Below are 19,735 nucleotides of genomic sequence, written 5' to 3'. Positions count from 1 at the left end.
CAGCACTAACAGAGCGAGCTGGAGAATCACACTTTCCCCGGGACACAACATCACGGCCACCAACAGAACTCAGCACAGATTGTTCTTGCTCCGCTATAACTTCTGGATACTCGGTAGCGGTGCCACGACCGACCGAACGGCTTCGCTCGCATCTTTCTCCACCGCCATTACTGAACTACAACTCAAACTAGCGCACGACATCAACGCCATCGCTCTCAGCCACGCCCTCTGTTCACTGATTGGACCGGCTAAAATTTGTTCGGAGAAAACCTAAGAATATACTGCAGTCCCAGACGGAGAACTGAAGGAAAATGAACATTGAGCAGAAGTAGGAGGGCGGAGCCAGGCTAGGTGGACCCCTCAAGCTCTTTACAACGTTGGAGGTGAATAAGGCATAGGCAGTACCTTGGTCCGTATAATACACAAAAATCATTTGACATCCGTATTCATTATCATGGACTTGACTGCAAAGTAAAAAATGATGTGTCCTAACATTGTAATATACATTGTATACATAATTCACTCACTATATTGCTAAATGCACCTAATTTTCATAAACAATAGAAAAATATATACGCAATATCAAATCGTTCGCTGTAGTTTTAAGGAGAAAATACTCAGCAAAGGTGTTGACTGATGAATTTGCACATGGTTTGTCTCAAAGCATATTAATAAACACCACATAGACATACAAACAACATTAAAAAACTTTATTTTCACCACAGGGGGACTTTATAAGGCTCACATTCATACCAGCAACAATTTTGATTCCATGGGGACTTTAACCATAATATTAGTAAAACCATAATAAAAATCATAATCTGCCAAAAAACGTATATAGTTTTACTATAGTAACACCATTATTAAACCCGAAAGTGACCATTATTATGCAACAGCTATAGGACTTTTATTATGAAAACGCGTTCGTCGGTTTGGTGTTGTGCTTCATTGAGGCTTCCGTAAAACTAAAGGCGCGAGTTCAGCTGCGGTCCCCATATTTACCTCAGAAAGTGAGTAACGCACAACAACACACTTGTGAGGCTAAAGATCACGTTTAAAGCCTGATTGTGTTTGCTGGTCATGCGTGTGTGTGATATCCTCCTGCGGAAGTGAATGAGAATGTGATTGTGTGTGTTTTGTGTAGATGTGTTCACTCAGCCTGTTCCGCGCGCCCGTGACCGCCGGACTGACGCTGCGCGAGCACAACAACGAGCTCGTGCCCGGACTGCCCGACACACAGGTGCGCGTGACACACTGCTTTCTCATCTTCTACTGTTTCAACACAACTTTCAGTTTTTTTTGTCACGATATGAAGACATCAGAGAGTTTACTGTAAAGGGGCCATGCAATGCATTATTTTATAATGCATACATTTATGCATAAATAAATTTACATTGCGCTTTGGACGAGGATTCGAATAGAACTACAAACACGAATAAAAAACTACAAACATGGCGGGTGTGTCAGACTGACGGTTATGCTGCCTTCACAGGCTTTCTGTTTTTTGATATTTAGTCGATTGATACGACATCAGATATTAATGTAAAGATAGTCAATAACACATTCACAACATGCTTTAACATTTCACTAAATATTTTGAGCAAAATAAAAAATAGATTTGTTTAGACTTAAGATAATTCTTTCTGTACACATAATGGCTAATATTGGACTACAAACACGAATAAAACTACAGACACAAATGAAAAGTGTTAAACTACAAACATGGCTGATGTACATAATATCAGAGTTATCATAAATACCAGTTTCCTAGTTAAAAACTGGACATGAACGCCCTCTCAAGTCAAAATTTGAATGCGACTTCCGAAGTGGGAAGTAGGAAATTTCCCAGAGGCAGAGGGTGAAGATGATTATACCCGAGTTCCAGCCAATCACACGTCACGCTCACATGATGCACACACGATGTCGCCACGACACAACGAGAGCGTTGTGTGTTTTTGTGTGAATGATGTCAAAAGCAGGATATAATGGTGTGTGTGTGTGTGTGTGTGTTCAGTGGTCGGATCTGCCCAGTCCTCAGTTCACCAGAGACACTCTGAAGGGTCACAGCCGTCCTGAGAGCAGCAGTAAATCCGCCTTCCTGGACCAGAGGGACACACTGTGGATGAGGAGCGCTGGAGCCTGGTGAGTGTGTGTGTGTGTGTGTGTGTGTGTGTGTGTGTGTGTGTGTGTGAGTGAGTGTGTGTGTGTGTGTGTGTGTCCATCAGACACTAACAGTCCTCTCTCTCTCTCTCAGGCGAGATGCGGGCCTGTACGGTCTTCTGGACGAGATCACGAACAGCGCTGAGGAAGGTGAGTGGCGTTCACATGTCCGTGTGTCACGCGTGTGTTGTGGCGTGTGCTGTGACGTGTGTGTCGTGGCGTGTGCTGTGACGTGTGTCACGCGTGTGTTTCAGTGCCCAGGTTCCTGTCGGTGGGCTCGGCCTGTGCGCTGGCTCTGCTGAGATGGGCGTCTTCCTTCCACGGCTCTCTGTTTCCTCATCTGACCGTGAGTATGAGCCGATACACACACACACACACACACACACACACACACACACACACACACACACACACACACACACACACACACACACACACACACACACACACTCTCACTAACGCTCTGCTTCTGTTTGTAGTTGAGCAGTGATGAGATGGTGGCAGAGTTCTCACAGATGCTGGATTGGTACGTCCTAAAGCTTCACGGCTGCTTTGTTTTACTGCGTGTTTGGAAAAGTTCTGGGAAATTTCCATGGGTACTTAAAGGGTTAGTTCACCCAAAACTGTAAATTGTGTCGTTAATGACTGAGCCTCATGTGGTTGGACACCCGTCAGACCTCCGTTCATCTTCAGACACAAATGAAGATATTTTAGTGTAAATCTGATGCTCTGAAAGGCCTCCATTGGCTCAACTTTACACTCTCAAGACCCTTAAAAGACACTAAAGACTAAAGTTACAAAGTCCATCTCACTACAGCGGCTCTACAATAACTTTATGAAGACGAGAATAGTTTCTGTGCGCAAAAAAACCCTAAATAACGACTTATATAGTGATGACGATTTCAAAACACGGCCTCATGAAGATTCGAAGCGTTATGAATCAGTGAGTCAATTCATGATTTGGATCGCGTGTCAAACTGCTGAAATTTGGCGATTCAAACCACTGAATCGACTCACTGATTCATAACGCTCTGAACCGCTGAATCGACTCACTGATTCATAACGCTCTGAACTGATGAATCGACTCACTAATTCATAACACTCTGAACCGCTGAATCGACTCACTGATTCATAACGCACTGAACCGCTGAATCGACTCACTGATTCATAACGCTCTGAACTGATGAATCGACTCACTAATTCATAACACTCTGAACTGCTGAATCGACTCACTGATTCATAACGCTTCGAAGCTTCATGAGGCCGTGTTTTGAAATCGTCATCACTATATAAGTCGTTATTTAGGGTTTTTTTGCGCACAGAAACTATTGTCGTCTTCATAAAGTTATTGTAGAGCCGCTGTAGTGAGATGGACTTTGTAACTTTAGTCTTTAGTGTCTTTAAGGGTCTTGAGAGTGTAAAGTTGAGCCAATGGAGGCCTTTCAGAGCATCAGATTTACACTAAAATATCTTCATTTGTGTCTGAAGATGAACGGAGGTCTGACGGGTGTCCAACCACATGAGGCTCAGTCATTAATGACACAATTTACAGTTTTGGCTGAACTAACCCTTTAATCTGGGGAATTTTAGATATATTCCAAGTTGGAAACTTAACAGGAACTTACAGGAATTTATGGGAATTAATTGGAAATGAAAGTGTATCATATACACACACAAATATAATCAAAAAGGTAATTTCTGACGGATTTAACTACAAGAAGAGCTTTAATTCTTTCATTGAGCACAGATGTTGACTGTATGAATCATATTCCTGTGATTGCTGTAAATCGTTCTGATGTGCTGATGGGATGCTCAGATTGCCAATGTTGGGAGCAGCTGCTCAATATCTGCGCTAGGGCTGTCAAAAGTGCTCAAAAATAACGTTCAAATATTCCCTCTAAAAACTATTCGAATATTTGGTTGCGCATTTTATCAATGACGCGCATTACGTCAATAACAGGACAAATGAATACACAGAGACATAACTACTTGTATAGGTAGGCTATTTAAGATTCAACATATTTGACAACGTATTACCTACACACAACGAACAAATGAACACACACATTCATGTATATATTTATGAAATATTTGCATGTATATACATTTATATAATCTATAATAAATATAAATGTTTTATATATAAAAATAATATATTTTTCTTTAATATATACATGCTTGTGTGTGTATTTATATATAAATAATAATTAACAGAGTACACACACATATTATGTAAACACAAACTTTTATTTTGGATGCGATTAATCGCGATTAATCTTTTGACAGCCCTAATTTCTACACACATTTTGTTCTCATGTCACAAGTTATATCAAGGTTTATTTTGATCTGTTGTACATGATTCTTCTGTAGTAAATATCGTCACCTGTGTAGATTAGCCACTTCTTCTCCACGCTTTTCCTGATGGTGTATAATTACTCCGAGTCGCCCTCTGTGGTTTCAGAGAACAGCTCAGCGGCCAGTATAAGAATAATCAAGGCTTCAGCCGCCCATCGCCTCTACCACTGCGGCCGTTTATTACACTTTTTTTTTTATTTGAATATTAATTTTCACCTTCAAAATTCTTTTTTTTTAAACTATTTGAATATATATTCAAATTTAGAATATTGGTTGACAGCCCTAGTGTGATGTGTGTGTGATTCAGAGATGAATAAAGTGAAAAAGATCCGCATTTATTCTCAATAGTTCTCTACTGACAACACAAGCCTTTACTTTATCACTTTAACACATCCTTGCTGAATAAAAGTGTTCATGTCTTCCATCAGAAGAGCAATACGAGCAGGACGTGGTGTAGATTGTAGAGGTCATGTGGTTCGAGGCCTTGTGTTGACACTGTGTGTGTGTGTGTGTGTGTGTGTGTGTGTGTGTGTGTGTGTGTGTGTGTGTGTGTGTGTGTGTGTGTGTGTGTGTGGCAGGTCTGACGGCGCTCTGAGGAGCTTCGCTTGGCATCCTCACACTGATAAGTTCGCTGTGGCGTTACTGGACGACTCCATCAAGATCTACAAATCCCACAGGTGCAAACACTGCACTGTTACAACAGCCAATCACAACACACTGCTGTTAAGGGCAAAGGTCAGATCAGTGGGAAGAAGTGTAATTCCGTCTCACGCAGGTGTGTGACTCATTAGCATAATGCCCGCCTCTGCTGGTGATGTGCCCCGCCCTCACACACACTAGTTGAGACTGGAAGAGTTCGGCTGGTGTTGTTCATGTGGAGAATACACAGAAATTCAGATATGATAATGAGCGTGTGCTCTCTGACCAATCACAGCAGAGCAGTTCTCAGAGAGGCGGGGCTTAGACAGACTGAAGTGTTTCAGACACTAGCCGCGTTTCCATTACAGATTTGCGCAAAACTTTTGCAATATTTTCTAAAAGTCGACAAAAAATGTTGCGAAATGACAGCGTTTCCATTAACTGATGTTATGCGACTAAAAAAAATGTTTTCCTCTCGTGATAAATCATTCCAAAAATCATGCTACGTATGTTGTTAGGTTTATGTTTATCCCAGCCACTGCGCGCCATTATTATTAATGGAAAGAGACGTGTGTGTGTGTGTGTGTGTGTGTTATAGCACTGATGGCCAGGAAAGCACCTTATACTGGAGCGGCACATATGACAAATTGTGGCATTTTATATTCTATTGTTTTTTGAGTTTAATAAAGAACTCGTCTTCTGTCCAAACATACCATCATCTGTAAAGAATGATCGACTTTTACATGCGCAGGTCATTGTGACGCATTGCCACATACAGAGACGAGCGAAAAGTTTGAATCTTTATGGTGGTAACTCAACGTTTTTTTTACCACTTCGTTATTTTGGCTCGGAATTTCGTTTTTTGGAAATAGAAACTGAATTTAGAAATGCTTTTGAAATGAAAAACTTTGCGTTTAATAAACAAAATATATATTTGAAATGAAGACAGCGTTTGGAGTGGAGAATAATCTGTTCCCTGAGTCACGGGCTTTGCTGTTATCGTGAGTGTACACTAATAAAAGTAGACGGTTTATAGTTTATAATTATGTCTTGCACTGATCTGTATGGCTAAACATGACGGAGTATTTTAAGTTTCCACTGGAATAGCCTAAGGAAAAAATTCATCAAAAGGCGACGACTTCGTCAGAAAGAGGGTTAAAGAAAACGTAGCCTATTTAGTTTCATATAGTTAGGCTATGTCCAAATATTATAATATTGTAATTTCATATGTTGATTATGAAAAGTGAGCAGCATGAGTAAAGCTAATCAGATGCGCATATGTCTGGAGACATGGATTTTGAGCACAATTGAATTGTGTTTTCTAGAAAGTCTTTCTTTAAAATTAATTTTGTTTAGTATAAATTGTATTTTAATTTTGATCAATGTTTAATCCACTATTTGGCTGTAGGCTATATTTAATAAATAAGAAGCAAACCAAGATCGCTGGGAATGGATTGACCTAGTCTTTGAGTATGGCTGAAACTATAGCGTCTTTCTGTTTTAATACATTTCTGGAATATATGTCATAATTACAGTAGGCCTATAGATAGTTATGATATTTGTGGCTGCACCGGGTCCGTCATTATAAAGTTACACTTTCCTTATTAGGAGAAAATATGTCGTTTTAATGGCATAAGATCTCGTACATACTTGAGTGGAAAAAAAATGATATGTAGGCCGTGTGTGAGAGCAATGCGTGACCGTACCAGGTGACCTGTAAATGCGAAAAAACTGTTTCCATTGCAGTTTTGCGAACATTTCCTTTTTCGAATTGCCTGAAAAACCACCTCATGCGAGCGTAAAAACTTTTTTGCGATATATGGGAGTTTTTGCGAAATTGACGCGTTTCTATTAGGCGTATTTTCAATTCACAATTTCAATTTGCGCAATTTGAAGGGTAATGGAAACGCGGCTACTGAGAGAAGAGCTGAAGCGTCAGATTATGAGAACATTACAGTGTGTGTGAGCCTGTTGGAGATGCCAGAAGAACATTGTGTGTGTGTGTGTGTGTGTGTGTGTGTGTGTGTGTGTGTGTGTGTGTGTGTGTGTGTGTGTGTGTGTGTGTGTGTGTGTGCAGCTCCACCAGCCCGACGCTGAAGCACCGCTGTCAGAGGTCAGTGTGTGCGCTGCAGTGGAAGCCTCTGTGCGGCTCCGCTCTGGCTGTGGCCTGTCAGTCCTGCCTGCTCATCTGGCACGTGGACCCCGCCTCGCTCTCCACCAGGTACAGCATCACACACACACACACACACACACACACACACACACACACACACACACACACACACACACACACACACTGCTGTGGCCTGTCAGTCCTGCCTGCTCATCTGGCACGTGGACCCCGCCTCGCTCTCCACCAGGTACAGCATCACACACGCACGCGCGGACACACACACACACACACACACACACACACACACACACACACACACACACACACACACACACACACACACACACACACACACACACACACACACACTGCCCCTGCCCCTAAACCTAACCCTCACAGGAGACTGTGCAGTTCACTTTCTGTGAAAAAAACCTCATTGTGTGTGATTTATAAGCATTTTGAAAAGTGAGGACATGGGGAACGTCCTCATATTTCACCCTCTTTTTGTAATAACCATGTCATTATACACATTTGTGTCCTGATATTTCACAAAAACATGCCCACACACACACTCACTCACTCACACACTCACTCACTCACACACACACACACACACACACACACACACACACACACACACACACACACAAACACTCACTCACTCACTCACTCACTCACTCACTCACTCACACATACACGTGCACACACACACGCACACGCTCTCACACGCACACGCTCTCACACGCACACACACGCTCTCACACGCTCTCACACGCTCACACACACACACTCACTCACTCACTCACTCACTCACACACACACACGCGTGCACACGCACACACACACACACTCACACATACACACACACACACACACACTCGCACACACACACACACACACACACACACACACACACACGCTCTCACACGCTCACACACTCACACTCACACACTCACACACACACACACACACACACACACACACACACACACGCTTCTGAACGCCTGCTCCCGTCTCTCAGGATCATCTTTTATTGCTTCAGCTCACTCTTATAGTCATGGAGAGCTTCGTGCCTGATCCAGACATCACAGCTCTTCACAGTACACTTTAAATACACTTAACAACACTATATATATAACAACTATACTATATACTCAAGCAATAATGAGTTCATATGACTAATGATACACCGGGTGTTGAATATGTGCACGTTTAGGGAGCCCGGCCAGAGTCCGACTGGAGCCTGTGTGTTTTTTATCCTCCCTATTACACATTGTTGCAGCCATTAAAATAGTTCACTTTTGTTTTTAATGTCAAAGTAGTTATATTTCGTTTTGTTTTTTTATTAAGTTAATTTAGAAAAATGTTTGTAGCATTTTGTAGTTTGTTAAATTAAAGTTTTTGCTTTTTAAAGTGGCGGCCAGCGGTAGTGAGTTAACCCAACGCTTTAGCCTCTCATATCAACACTGGACTTGTCTTGCTTATAAAGTCCATATAAACACTTAAAGCATGGTTTAAACGTTTAGCCTCTATCACCACACTCACAGTAAAAAAGCCCTTTTTGACAAGATGAGGCAGGCAGATCGCAACGAAACGGGCTACACAATCTAAAAAATAAAAATAAAAAAACATGCAGGTTGTCTTGCCTTACACCTCTCCGCAAAGTGAATATAAATCCGATCTTCAATTCCCGCGCTATATGCACATTTAACGGAGTTCATATCAACGAAAGCAACAGATATGAGCATTTTCATGTGGGGCGGCAGTGGCTCAGTGGTTCATGTAGGTTGTCTACAAACCGGAAGGTTGGTGGTTCGATCCCCAGTTCCACCTGACCAAGTGTGGAGGTGTCCATGAGCAAGACACCTAACCCCAGCTGCTCCCGATGAGCTGGATGGCGCCTTGCATGGCTGACACCGCCGTCGGTGTGTGAATGGGTGAATGTGAGGCAATGTGTAAAGCGCTTTGGAAGGCCATTGGTCTGTTAAAAAGCGCTATATAAATGCAGTCCATTTACCATTTTATTCATCAGCTCATTTCAACATCATAGACGGCATTATGAGAACGAGCGACCTGAGCACTGTAAGAGCCTTTAGTCTCATTAGTTTAAATGAAGATGCTTGTGTTTTTGAGCATCTCAGACTTTTTTAATTTTTTTATTTGCGGCGATGTGTGTTGCATAGCGCCGTCCTCTAAACACTGAGCCGGTCTTCACAGTTGCGGAGTCGCGATATCATGGTCTCATGTAGGGCTGTAACGATTTGACCAAAAATAAAAACCTCGATTAATTGAACATTTGACCTCGATTACGATTAATGAACGATTATTTTGCTCTTTTTTTTTGTGCCCTCATAAGGTTTTTGAGTAAGTTCCTGATAAGGTTTGTACTGTAAATATTTTCTACTATTAAAGGTGGATTTTTTTTTTCTAATGAAAAAGTGCATTTCTTTGTGATTTTAAGATTTTATCAGATACAGATAAATTAGCACAGTAGACCTACATTACATTTATCTGAATGCATCATTGAGAGAGTGATTGTGTGTGAATTACTCATTCTGTCTCTTCATTATGAAGCTGTGGTTTGTACTTACTGCAAAGGTATTAAAATATATGCTATAACGGTTGAGTTTCTGAGCTCCTTTAGTGAATTTACTTTAGTCACAGGACAGCGTTGACACTGTGTTTCTGCGCGCGATCTTCACGTGATGTGTGAGCTAGATCTGAGTGTTCGTTTGTCACAATATATCAGGCATTAGTTCAACATAATACACATCTGATGGTCGAAACTCGCTTTAATGTTCAAACTGGCAGGGCTTAAACCACATACACATGACAAGCTTTGTGAGGAGTTAGGTGAAAGATCTGCCTTCAGGGCGCGCGCGTTTTCAGAGACGCGACACGGCTCGGCTCTGTGTCTCAGAAAACAGCTGAGCCCTGAGCGGAGAAGTTTTCTGTATTGTTGCTTTTGAATAGCGCACAATCGCTTTAAATGTTGAAACTGGCAAGCCTTTAAACGCATACTTGACAAACTTTATGAGCACGAAAGTGAAAGCGGCTTCGGGGCTTGCGCGCGCCGTCTCTGTGTGTGTGTGTCAGCGCGTAGGCTATAAGAACAGCAATTAACTGACCTGTGTAAACTGAGTAAAACATGCAGTTCCTATAGTGATTCTGGGCATCTATAAGCACAGATAACTGCTCCTGCATCTCTGTGTGCTGCAAACTGCACTAGCTGTGACTGACGGGCGGAGTCACGTGACTAAAACCCAAATAACCCACATGGGAAAAATACGTCGGTTAGAGGTTCTGAATGTCGGTTTCGGTTATTTTTCGATTAATCGTACAGCCTTAGTCTCATGTTGTTTCCACCAGCGCAGCACATCTCATTGGTTCTTTTAATTATTGAATGTCTAAAATATAAAATGAAGGAGAAGCCTAAAAAGGCCCAAAGCCCGACCCACGTTTGAGGTATGACGGGAAAATTGTCCCGAAGCCCGGCCCTAGGGGCGTAAAGAAGTGGGGGCCCGTCGGGCTCGGGCAGAAATGCAGGCTCTACAGGACCTGATATACTTAAACACACTCGTGTGGCGTCATCTCGAGCTAAATCAGGCTGAAGCGGAGTCTGCTTAGAGTTTGAAACGCTCATCAGCATAAACTCTGCAGAAGTCGGCTCTGGCTGGTGAACATCTCTACACCTCGTCTGTTTGTGGAGGTGTTGATACTCGGCGTGATGAGACGTCATGCTCGGCCAGATTCTCCTGGAGCTCGTGCGTCTTCGGTTGAGGAGCCGCGCAAAGTTACAAAATTTGACGTGCACATCGCCAAGAGAAATGGGGTCTCACACACTCAACACACACTACCGCCCGCTCCGCTGACGCCATTTTGCAGACGCATCGAGTATAAACAAGGCTTAAAGCTACACTGAAGTTGGCAGTTTGATTAATGCAAGTTCATTCTTCAGCTTAATCTTTGTGTGCTTCAAGTTCAATCTTTGTGTGCTAAAAAGGCACATACGTTCCTGTAGAGATAGCAATACACATTCTCCTTTTTTGCCAAATAAATGAAAGCATGTCATCATGTCTTCTCTCGTACTTTAGGGGTGTAACGGTACACAAAACTGACGGTTCGGTAAGTAACTCGGTTTTGAAGTCACGGTTCGGTACAGCAGTTTTTAAAAATGGCTATTTATTTATTTTTATTAAACAGTGGTTTACTGAAAAAATTGTCCGTCCTTAAATGAATTAAATTCTAACTAAAAGTTTCTTAAAGATAATGCTGTAAACTATATAGGGAGCCCTTACTTGCACATTATTACTATAATATTAAAGGTTAACAACAGAGCCCAAACTATGAGCCTATATTCAGCTTATATTTATGTTTAGTTATAGGATAATCAACACTCAAATAACACATTGTGTGCAAACATGTAAACTTCACATAAGGCAGTTTTTGCATTAACTCCTAAATCTAATTATAAAATTATGTTTTTTCTCCAATTCGTTGTTGAAATATAATCTTAGTGACTGTCATTTTCATGACAGATTTATCTAAACATAGCATTAAATAATCAAGACATAGGTTAAGTAGAATTAATATATATATATATGTCATATATTTAGTGAAAGAGTTGATTTCTCTAGTGATTAACAGCTGTGGACACTGAAGGACTTCTGAGGTAGATGATGCTACAGGACATTGTTCTCCAGCTGTTTGACGTCTTTCTGCGATTGAAACACTGAGCGATTACACCACATATGATACGTTTCAGTAAGTGTTATCCTCAACATACCATAAGATATTAATTCATGTTTATGAATGAATTGACGCGCCTATACAGTGATCAGTCGTCACATCATAGAGCGTCAAAACGGCATTTATCGTTTGAGTTTCGTGATAAAATGAACTGAATACTTAATATGTTCGAGTGGGAACTAGGATTAGCGTGTGTTCTGCGCTTAAAACAAGCGACCGTTAAAGGTTGCATTCTGAACCGTTCGGTACACACATGCACCGAACCCAAAGCCCTGTACCCAAACGGTTCAGAACCAATATGTGTACCGTTACACCCCTATCTTACTGTATCAACATCTCCCCTAGCTCTCCTCACAGATGGTCCCAATAATGTGCTCAAGTCAAGTCAAATTCAGTTTGTGCATGATTACATCATATAACTATTTTTTTAATACTGTATTCTAACTTGTGGATAATTAAGCTAAATATCATATGCTGAAGTACATTTCTGGAGTGTTAACGATTAAAAGAAAAAACAACAACCGAAAACCGTGAGCCGAACTGTGGGTTTTGTGACCCGTGCCACCCCATAATATGCCCCTAAAACACAGTCATCCGTTGCAGTTTTCATTTTATTTATTGTTTTTGGTGTTTATTCAAGTGCATTTGTTTGTGAACAGACTGAGAGTCCATTGCTTTTATTGTTTTGTTAATTTATTGTGGACATTTAAAATGTTTTCCGTTGTTCATTGTTAAATAGTCTTTAGAAATAAAAGTGTATTGATCTTTGAAAAGGTGTACCTGCATTATTATGCCATTATCATTACTTTAGATGAAAATGGTCTCAGAACGACAGTATTATCGTTTATCGCAATCATTTCTTGGCCAATTTATCGTCCAGCAAAATTTATCGTGACAGGCCTAGCAACCCTTTCTAAAGTAGAATCAACGCGTATCGTTATCGCTTTCTTCATCTTGTTAGTGAAGCAATAATTCTACCAATAACTCTAATGAGTCTGTATATGAGTGCAGCCAGAACAGGAAGTAGAGGAGTAATCTGACCAGGTGTGTGTGTGTGTGTGTGTGTGTGTGTGTGTGTGTGTGTGTCCCTCAGGCCGTCGTCCGGCTGTGCGCAGGTGCTGTCTCACCCGGGTCATTCCCCCATCACGTCCATGGCCTGGTCCCCCACGGGCTCTCTGCTGGTGTCTGCTTCTCCTGTGGACACCGCCATGATGGTAAGCAGGAGCCATGAGCCGACCTCAGGAGTGTGTGTGTGTGTGTGTGTGGTGCTGAGGTGTTGTTGTGCAGGTGTGGGACGTGGCGGCTGAGAGCTGTGTTCCTCTGCAGCGGGTGGGCGGAGGCGGCGTCACACACCTGTCCTGGGCTCCGGACGGCAGCCGGCTGCTGGCCGCCACACCCTCCGCTCTCTTCAGGTACAGTCACATGACACACACTCTCTCAGGTACAGTCACATGACACAAACACTCTCTCAGGTACAGTCACATGACACAAACACTCTTCAGGTACAGTCACATGACACAAACACTCTCTCAGGTACAGTCACATGACCCCAGTTATGGTGCGTTCACACCGGACGTGATTCGCGCGAGTGATTTACATGTTAAGTCAATGCAGAGACGCGAAATGACATTCTGCGGCGAGATTCACGCGATTGAGGCGGCGTGAAGGACGCGAATTGAGCGTTTTGAACGCGCAATTCGCTCAAATCGATCAAGTTGAAAAATCTGAACTTTGGCGGATATTTCGCGCTGCGTTAACCAATCAAGAGCTTGCTCTAGTACTGACAACAATAAGGAGAAAATCTGTATATTAATATCTGGTTCAGACAATATGATTATCACTGTGATAACATTAAATTACATGAAACACAACACAGTCTCTTTTTGTTAAATGCAAGTTTATGATCAATAATACAAAGGTAAGCAAAAGGTATAAGAAGCTACACATGAAACAAAGCAAACAATTCAGTCAAACATTCAAAGTCAGCGCTAATAGGCTAACGTTACAACTGCAACGTACAGTTATAGCCTAAAAATATAAAGTAATGAAACTTCACTTTGCCCTCAGCCTAAACGATTCGCCAGGGAACAAATTATAGATCCATGAGAGCAAAGATCGGCCGTTACAAGACGAATTATAGCTGGAGCCGCCACAGATCATCAGAGCCAGCGGTAGAAGAACTGGCTGAGGAAAGGCTGATCTCACCGGGTTAATGAGCGCCGCTGATCCACTGGAGCTCACACACACACACACACACACACACACACACACACACACACACACACCACAGAGACATCAGAGCCAGCGGCAGAAGAACTGGCTGAGGAAAGGCTGATCTCACTGGAGCTCACACACACACACACACACACACCACAGATCATCAGAGCCAGCGGCAGAAGGACTGGCTGAGGAAAGGCTGATCTCACTGGAGCTCACACACACACACCCACACACACACCAAAGATCATCAGAGCCAGCGGCAGAAGGACTGGCTGAGGAAAGGCTGATCTCACCGGGTTAATGAGCGCCGCTGATCCACTGGAGCTCACACACACACACACACACACACACACACACACCACAGAGACATCAGAGCCAGCGGCAGAAGAACTGGCTGAGGAAAGGCTGATCTCACTGGAGCTCACACACACACACACACACACACCACAGATCATCAGAGCCAGCGGCAGAAGGACTGGCTGAGGAAAGGCTGATCTCACTGGAGCTCACACACACACACCCACACACACACCAAAGATCATCAGAGCCAGCGGCAGAAGGACTGGCTGAGGAAAGGCTGATCTCACCGGGTTAATGAGCGCCGCTGATCCACTGGAGCTCACACACACACACACACACCACATCACATGTTCAAATAGGCACTCTTTATATAAATAAACCACTGATTTGAGCTTTAAACTACTACATTATCGACTGAAAAAGTCTTAAAACTACGTTTTGTCACACATTAACAGTAGATTTTAACAACAAAAAAAAGACGTGTAAACACAGCCCATGTCAGCCATTTCTCACTGAGACGAGCCGCTGGCAGAAGCTCCGCCCATGAGGAGAATCACGTCTGTTGCAGTGAATGTCACGCGCGAATGAAGCGAGTAAACTCAATGTTCAAGCGTCCGGTGAGAACGCTACATTACAGGTCAGCTGGTGTTGTGTTGATGTGCAGATGTGCTGGTGTTGATGTGCAGATGTGCTGGTGTTGATGTGCAGATGTGCTGGTGTGTTGCAGGGTTTGGGAGACGCGCATGTGGACCTGTGAGAGATGGCCGTGTCTCAAAGGTAGCTGTCAGGTAGGACAACTCCTCACACTGGGCTGGGTTAGGCTCCCTGGCTCACTCACTCACTGTGTGTGTGTGTGTGTGTGTGTGTGTCAGTCGGCCTGCTGGAGTCCTGACGGAGGCTGTCTGCTGCTGAGCATTCAGGGAGAGCGGCTCATATACGCGCTGACCTTCTCTGACCTCACAGGTATGAACATCAGCACATCGTCTCCGGCTTTATAACACACATCATCACACACACACGTCTGGACACACTCAGGAACTGAATATTCAGTGGTGGAAAGAGGACTGAAGAAGCATACTCCAGTAAAAGTACCTGTCCTAAACACTACTCAAAGTAGGAGTAAAGTAGCCCTTGTGAAAGTACTCAAGAGTTTATATATATGATTTGTAATGAAGTGTACCGCCCCTTTAAACACTTAACTCTGGACGCGTTCTCTCCTGGCTCAGTTGATAAACTACGCTGAGATGAGGATGTGTGTTGGCGATTTCAGTCTTCATACAGTAACCAGTAACAACACCCCTTCATAAAGCTCCCTAACTGTGGTTGATATGACGAGAGCCACACACGTGACGCATGGAGACAGGGCTTATTATTCGCCTTGGCCAATCACATTGACTGGACAAAAATAAACATATTGTAGGTTTAGGGAAAATAGCAGTAACAGTAGATGCAGCACTTCAAATGTACTCAAGTAAAAGTAAAAGTACACTGTTTTTAAACTACTCAATAAAGTACAATTCCTGAGAAAAACTACAGTAACGAGAGTATGTGTAATTCGTTACTTTACACCACTGGTGAATGGGCTAATACTTGAATCTCTTGCATACATGAGCGCTCAGTCGTGTAATTTGTACTTCCTCTTCTTCTGATAGGTTAGATGATGGTCAGGTGACACTGAGAGTGCTTGTGTAGTGTGTGTTTAACAGCAGAAGACACTGCTAAGTCATGAAGGCTCTGCCATGTTAGCATGAAGGACCTGATCTTCTGTTTCAGGAGGGCCTAAAGCCGCCACAGTGGTGGCCGATCTGTCTGAGACCAGCTTCCCTGGACCTGATGGAGACCTCACGTAAGACCTGCACTCCTCATGTACTCAAGCGGATCTGATTAAAGAGTGTTAGACCTGAGCTGTGTGTGTGTGTGTGTGTGTGTGTGTCAGTGTTGGTGGAGAGGTGTGCTCGCTCTCCTGGGATCCCCGAGGGGAAAGACTCGCCGTGCTTCTCAAAGGTAAAGTATCGCAGACATCACTAAACTGTAAACTGGCTTGAGCAGCTCTAGTTGTTTTCCTGCACACTGAACCACATGACCTTTAACCAGTGGTCTTGAGTGGTCTTGAGTAACCAGTGGTCTTGAGTAACCAGTGGTCTTGAGTAACCAGTGGTCTTGAGTAACCAGTGGTCTTGAGTAACCAGTGGTCTTGAGTAACCAGTGGTCTTGAGTAACCAGTGGTCTTGAGTAACCAGTGGTCTTGAGTAACCAGTGGTCTTGAGTAACCTATAGTCTTGTGTTGCTCTGCAGGAGATTCCCAGTCGGATCATCACCCGTCCGTCATAGCTGTGTTTAAGACGCGCTCCGCTCCTGTCTTTGAGCTGCTGCCCTGGTGTGTATGAGTAACACACCCACAGAAATCACACACACTCCACCCAGAGGCCGACTGACCGCGGTGATACTGGTGTATCCTTAGGGGCCAAGCACTGGAGGTTCATAGACGCTTATCGTAATTGATGGCCTTCTTCTTCTTCCTCTTCCGCCACCACCTGTCCAAAGTTGCACTCATGTTTGTGCTAATAAACGTCATTTTAAATGTTCATTCTGGACTCCTCCTAGGCTGTTGCTCCGATTTTCACGAAAATTGCACCAGATCATCTTCAGACCATGCCGACAAAATGTTACGGAATTCAAGTTGATTGGTCAAAAAACGTAGTGCCCGCCAAAGTGAACGTGAGGCTGTATCTCCGCCACGCTTTAGCTGACCAAACCTGGTGTCTGTTATGCCAGCCTGAGGCGACCTGCACAGTTTCAGCACAGCGCCACCTAGTGTTCCGGAGATATGAAAGAAATGCCTGTTTTTCTTATAACTTCGGAGCGCTTTGGCATAGAGACAGAGCGTATTTAGGCCACGCCCACACCGGGGCGGAAAAGAATCCAACGCTCTCCATTGACTTTGCATTGCGTGAGGCTGCGTCCTTGTCATCTCGGACTTATAACAAAAAACAGAACAATGTCTAAAAGCTGATATGTGACAAAGTGTACAGCAAACAAGCTAAACAACACAGAAATAAGTTTTTATAAGCTGTCGACCCAAAAAATGAGAGTTTAAGGAGACAAAAGTGGATAAAGGCAGTAAAACGTGACGCTTCAGCTGAAGATTGGGGACATTTTGGGATCCTGACACTCAGTATGTCTCAGTTTGTCTATGTGTGCAGTAAATATGTTGTCACTGTTAAGTCAAATATCCAAATGTCAGTTTTATATGTTATATTTCCTGTCTCTGATGACGTTCTCCTCTAGTGTGTGTACTTCTCAGTGTAATATAACGTGTCTCAATGGCCTGTATCCACTTTTTTGTCCTTAAATGCTCGTTTTTTGGGTCAACAGCTTATAAACACTTCTGGGTTTTTGGTTGTGGGTTTTGTTTAGCTTGTTTGCTGCACACTTTGTCACATATCAGCTTTTAGACATTGTTCTGTTTTTTGTTATAAGTCCGAAATGACAAGGATGCGCTTCACGCAATGCAAAGTCAATGGAGAGCGTTCGATTGTTTCCCCCCGGTGGGCGTGGCCTTCAGATTTTGACGCGTGTCGCTCTGTCTCCATTTTCCCATATCGGCCATTTTGGGGCGTCGGCCATTTTGAATTTTGTCGAAAAAATTATATTTTACGTACGGATTGGCATTTGCCCTGACCGTACTCAAAGTTTCTGGGCAGAAAAATCCTAATAAATTAGCCTTTTATAGTCTTAATACATTCCCTGGGTTATGCCGAGAATATAGATACCAATTTTGCCATATTTGGCCATACTTCCTGTCCGCCATTTTGTTTTTCTTTAAAAACATACTTTTTCAAACTCCTCCTAGACCGCTTGTCCGATTTTCACCAAAATCGTATCGTATCATATCATCTTCAGACCGTGCCAAACTTATGGATTTTGTGTCGATGGAAGAAACTGTTTTCGTGTACCGCAGCAACAAAGTTGAGGCATGATGCCAAGATAACTCTGTATCTCTCTATCTCTGCAAATCTATTTGGCCACAGCGCCACCTATTGGTCAAATGTTATTAAATCACATTACTAGTGACTGTATTTATGATTTTTCAGCCATTATGCCTAAAATGATCTTGAATCGCTCATTGTTGCAGTTGGTCTGACGGCCAGCCATGTTTGCCTTTGTGCTTGGCCCCTTAATGGCTCCTTGCAGATATATGTTTGTATTATTGTTGCATGTACAGTGATGTGTATCATAGTCAATAATGATAGCTCATGATCTTCAAACTTCTGCTGACTTGATGTGTTCTGAAGTATCAGATTGACGTCAGTCCAGAGCCGGTTCTGATCCGGATCCAGTCTTAACCTCTGTGTGTCTTTCTCTGGTTCAGTGGGTTTGTGATGGGCGAGGCTGGAGCAGAGCCCAGATTCATGCAGTTCCACCCGCACTTCCTGCACGGCGCTCTGCTGACTGTGGTGAGTCTCGGTGTAATGTTCACAAACTGCCCCTACGAGCAGTGTGTGGAGGATCTGGGGTTATCAGTCCACATTCACACTACACTTACCACAATTACCCTAACACACACAGGGTTGGGTGTCCTTTAAACGTTAGTGATCTCTCTCTCTCCCTCTCTCTCTCTCTCTCTCTCTCTGGCAGTGCTGGTCTGACGGCCGGATCTCTCATGTGCCGTTCTACTTCAGTGGTGCTGGGCTTTTATCAGGAGAGTCGCAGCAGCAAGTGCTCTCCAGCAACACGACCCATGCGTCCGCCAACAAACTCTACACTGAGCTCATTTCCTGAGCACATTCACCTCTGCAGAGCCAGTCCACATCACCTGCCACCTGTCACAATAAACTATTTTTGCAGCATATTGTGTGTGACTTGTGTATATTTGCAGAGCCCTTTGACTTGACTTGGACTGCGGAGAGACGTCTCAAAGGCTGGAGTCAGAGGTTAGTTAGCCTGTCTTCCAGTCAATTAGATGAGACCATTCACAGGAACTCATTTGCCGATCGATCACAATCCTACCAAAAAGTATTTTTTTCCTTCTGGTGAACAACCCAAGACTTGACCGAATCCGATAGATCCCACCAGATTGCTTTTGAGCAACTGCGTCCAGGATTTCAAGAACTGGTACTGAATTGTTCAATCAATCAACGGTCAAGTGTTTGACACACTGCCGATTTTGCAGGTTTGCCCACTTACAAAGCATGTAGA

General features: G+C 43.2%; 1 protein-coding gene across 1 annotated transcript; it reads left to right on the top strand.

Moving 5' to 3' along the window:
* Positions 1-940: 940 nt before the first annotated feature.
* On the top strand, positions 941-19,386 carry aaas (achalasia, adrenocortical insufficiency, alacrimia). The gene is made up of 17 exons (XM_079821507.1): positions 941-1,010; positions 1,145-1,240; positions 2,015-2,142; positions 2,255-2,310; positions 2,415-2,506; positions 2,640-2,686; positions 5,094-5,192; positions 7,232-7,375; positions 13,110-13,230; positions 13,304-13,428; positions 15,264-15,324; positions 15,409-15,499; positions 16,310-16,382; positions 16,473-16,540; positions 16,832-16,913; positions 18,909-18,993; positions 19,175-19,386. Exons 2-17 carry the CDS (start codon positions 1,145-1,147, stop codon positions 19,316-19,318), a joined length of 1,512 nt encoding a protein of 503 aa, XP_079677633.1. The 5' UTR covers positions 941-1,010; the 3' UTR covers positions 19,319-19,386.
* Positions 19,387-19,735: the final 349 nt, after the last annotated feature.

This window comes from Gobio gobio, assembly GCF_949357685.1.
Source record: "Gobio gobio genome assembly, chromosome: 7".
NCBI classification, from domain to species: Eukaryota; Metazoa; Chordata; class Actinopteri; order Cypriniformes; family Gobionidae; genus Gobio; species Gobio gobio.
Note: the sequence above shows the minus strand (reverse complement) of the source record. Positions and strands in the feature narration are given on the sequence as shown.

What these genes read in the sequence shown, in the direction of transcription:
- aaas (XM_079821507.1), top strand. Translation starts at nt 1,145, where the DNA reads ATGTGTTCACTCAGCCTGTTCCGCGCGCCCGTGACCGCCGGACTGACG. An exon ending in GTCTTTGAGCTGCTGCCCTG is followed by an intron (nt 16,914 to 18,908) that starts GTGTGTATGAGT and finishes TCTCTGGTTCAG; the next exon opens with TGGGTTTGTGATGGGCGAGG. An exon ending in ACGGCGCTCTGCTGACTGTG is followed by an intron (nt 18,994 to 19,174) that starts GTGAGTCTCGGT and finishes TCTCTCTGGCAG; the next exon opens with TGCTGGTCTGACGGCCGGAT.